This window comes from Octodon degus, unplaced genomic scaffold (genome assembly GCF_000260255.1).
Source record: "Octodon degus isolate 3935 unplaced genomic scaffold, OctDeg1.0 scaffold00011, whole genome shotgun sequence".
NCBI classification, from domain to species: domain Eukaryota; kingdom Metazoa; phylum Chordata; class Mammalia; order Rodentia; family Octodontidae; genus Octodon; species Octodon degus.
The window spans coordinates 27,280,413-27,284,087 of record NW_004524587.1 but is presented as its reverse complement, the minus strand read 5'-3'; the positions used below and the strand labels follow the sequence as shown (position 1 = coordinate 27,284,087).

At 41.5% G+C, this 3,675-nt stretch overlaps 1 protein-coding gene across 1 annotated transcript in view; it reads right to left on the bottom strand.

Moving 5' to 3' along the window:
- Window positions 1-3,675, bottom strand: part of Bbs2 (Bardet-Biedl syndrome 2) — a 39,052-nt gene that overhangs the window by 10,147 nt on the left and 25,230 nt on the right. Inside the window, exons 13-15 of the mRNA XM_004626055.2 lie at window positions 3,147-3,278; window positions 2,225-2,362; window positions 929-1,041 (exon numbers count right to left, since the gene is read on the bottom strand). Of these exons, the coding sequence (XP_004626112.1) occupies window positions 929-1,041; window positions 2,225-2,362; window positions 3,147-3,278 (383 nt within the window). The remainder of the gene's footprint in view (window positions 1-928; window positions 1,042-2,224; window positions 2,363-3,146; window positions 3,279-3,675) is intronic.

Sequence of the window (3,675 nt, the reverse complement as noted above, 5' to 3'; positions counted from 1 at the left end):
ATACAGTTGTTGCTCTACTGGGCAAATATATTGTATTTTCCCATTGCACTGGCATATTAGCTTGGGTCATTTCCACTTTGGGATTTGCTATGATTTAGATACAGTTTAAACATCCTCCTACCACAAAGGTTTATATGTTGGAAGTTTGGTCCTAATGTGACCATGTGAAAAGATAGTAGGACCTTGAACAGGTAGGACCCTAATACAAGGTCATGCATGGCCCCTAGAGGCCCTGCCCTCAAAATGACTTAAGGCACTTCTTATGGCACCCTGGTCTGTCCTCTCAAGAGGACTGTTATAAAAGAATAACACTGGCTCCCTAGTCGCTTGGCTTCCTGTCTTGCCATGGAATCCCTCACTCTTGCACATGTGCCTGCAATGATGCCATCAGCCCTTAGGTGATTTCACCAAGGAGCTGCATCAGAGCTAGTGCCATGCTACTTGAACCTTCAAGCCCCTAAAACTGTGATAAACCTACTTTCCTTATTTAGTACCCCAGCTCAGGTATTTTATTGTTCTGATGGAAAACAAATACCAAATTCTTATAAGCGATGCCTTTAAGAATATTTTATTTTTTAGTACTGGTTTTTTTCTTTCTTTTTGGTATTGAAAATCGAGCTCAGGACCTTGCACTCGCCAGGCAGGCAAGGCACTGGTGAGCTAAACCCCTGGTCCCAGTAAAGGGTATTAAACTCCGAGCCTCATGTGTGCTGGTGAAGCGCCGAGTTACATTCCTGGCTCCTTTAAGAGACTCTTATTTAAATACCCTGCTTTACAGGTAAGTGCACAAGTTTCTCTAAACTATATGTGCTCGTTAGGAGCAGAACTGCTGGGTCACAGCATGTACACATCCTCAACTCTACTGATGATGCCATGTTATTTCTCCAAAGTCATGGTACCAATTTAGATTCCTGAGAGTTCTACTCACATGTCTCTCATCAGACGAGCATCCTCAGCTCGGACCAACAAACTTCGGATCAAATTAGAATTATCAGCCATGTCAGCACTGAGCTTCTGATGCACTGAATGATATTCATCCACCTGGAGAGAAACACTCAGGAATGAAAAAAATTTTTCTTCACAAAATTCTTCAAAACTAGACTAAGATACTCTCTACCAGAGACAGAAGTTTCTTTGCCCTGTTCACTTAGACCACCAGGAATACTAAGGCTTTTTTTTTTTTTTTTTGGATGGTACCAGGGATTGAATTTACTACTTTGTGCTTGCCAGGCAGATGCTATAATGCTCTTATTTTATCTCTTCTCAACACAGCCTATGCCGCCTCCAAGGATGGCACTCCATGGGGGTCTTTCCCACGCCTTAACATTGCAAGTCCCACAAACATATATACTAACATCTTAAAGATCAGGGTTTAAAATGGTGTGGTGGCACATGTGTAATCCCAGCACTTGGGAGGCTGAGGTGAGGGGACAATCTTGAGTCTGAGGCCAGTGTGAACTGCACATCCTGAACCCTGTAAGACTCTATCTCAAAAAAAAAAAAAAAACTGATCTGGATTAAGAATGGTGTTAGATTTGTGAATCAATCCTGCTTATTTTGCTTTTTGTAATTTTTAATTTTGGTTTTTGGAAAGCTATAAATGGAAGATCAAAGTAGATATAACAGGATGAAGCCCTAGCAAAGGAGGATATTAATATGCCATATATTTTAAAAGTGTTCCCCTAGCAGAGCATGGTGGCACACGCCTGTAATCCCAGCACCCAGGAGGCTGAGACAACAGCATGGTTGTGAGTTCAGGACCAGCATAGGTTACAAAGTGAGCTCAAGGCCTGTGTGAGCTGCACAGTGAGAACCTGTGAAAACAACAAAAAAAGTGAACTCTCTAATACTAGTTTAAGAAACAGGATATCATGGTTTGATCCCCACCTCCATCTGTATTACCAGACCTGCCTTTAAGGCAGCCTGAGCCAGCCAAACAAAAATCGTTCTAATAGTAGTCCAATTCTTTAGAATATGAGTACATTCATCTCCTTGTGTGTGTATGGGGGAGTGGTACTAGGAACCAAACCCAGGGCTTCAGTATACTGAGCTATAATTCTAGTCCTTTTTTCTCAGGCAAGGGCTCAGTGAATCACCAAGCTGACCACACTGAACTTGTGATCCTCCTGCCTCAGCTTCCCAGAGCTCATTCATCTCCTAAAATAAATACCCCACACCACTGAGACTACCATGAGTTCACAAATGTACCAAGTAGGTGCCTCACCTTGATTAGCACCTTTCGTAACTCCTCAAAGTAGATAGGAAAATCTGCTTCTACTTGAAGGTCTTCAATAGCAAAGAATGACGCCATCGACTGGATGATATCACCAGCCAAGTCAATATCATCAGTATTTATAGTAATCTGTCCAAGAAAAAACAGGAAAGTTTAGCATTCTCAGATATAAAATAAAATCAACCAAGACAGAACCTGAATTTCTACACAGTTAACAATTACTGAACATATATAGTGATGAGTGAGGTAAAACTGAGCCCTTCAGGAAACTCCAAACCACATTCATTATTTACTGCACACAGCAAACAGGTCATCCATGAGCCTTCTGAACTAAGTGACAAAACTATTCAAATGACGAAAATGTTTTTATGCACCTCAGTGATCTTCCTTTTGCTAAATTATAGTGAAGAGTAAAAGGAAGGTGAAAGGCAGAAAACCACACTTACAGATTATACTCGATACGTACAGTAACACTTAACAGACAAAGCTGCAAGGACAGCTTTTAAGGTTTTTGTTTTTTTTTTTGAAAATGTTTTTTTACTTTTTTAATTTATTTGTGTGTGTGTGTGTGACCAGCTCAGCCCACCAGGGGGCAGGGATGGCTGGCAGGTGGTGCTGGGGGATTGAACGATGGTCCCTGCGCCTTGCTAAGCTTGTTCCAAGTAGGTGCCTTAGACCACTGAGCCATCTCACCAGCCCCGCTTTTAAGGTCTTAACGCTGACGGCACTCACCTGACTTTACACTGAATGGTTAAACTGCCTGAGAAAACTGAGGCTACCCCGCGATGGTGACACTGTTTTCCTTTCCTTTTTTTCTCTACTCCTGGGGATGGAACAAGGCCTCACACACACACTAGGCAAGTGCTCTCCCCGGAGCTACATCCCCTGCCTGCCCCGCGACATTCAGCATTACCTCTCCACTAGATTTTATCTTTATGCAAAGGTGACCACCATTCCGCAAAGAGGTGAAGCACGCTTGAAATGGAGCATTCTGAATGTTAGTGTCTTCAGGTAGCAGGAAGTTGTGGTTGAGCCACTGCGCCATCTTAAAAATAACAATGAAACAGAACTTCAGTTTTTAATGTACAGTTGTTACAGAAGAAAGACTTTTTCCTTCACTCTAGCTTTACTACTTGGTTAAAAAAAATACTACATCCCACGCTAAGAACAAGTTACACTTCTATTTCCCCTCTCATACGTGTTCTCATATGACATTCAGAGTTATGACTGGCCTCATACCCGATTTTACAGTATTTTGTAAGACACACTCTCCCTATAATATATAAATGACAGTTTACAAGATAGTTATCCTTGTGGGTGTAGCCTGGACATCACTGTCTGCTTAGAATTAATTGATTCTATTTTTTAAAAGCTTTTAAATGAAATATGCATGCACACACACCACAAAGATATTTCCACACAGTAAGTTTCTTTTTTTTTTT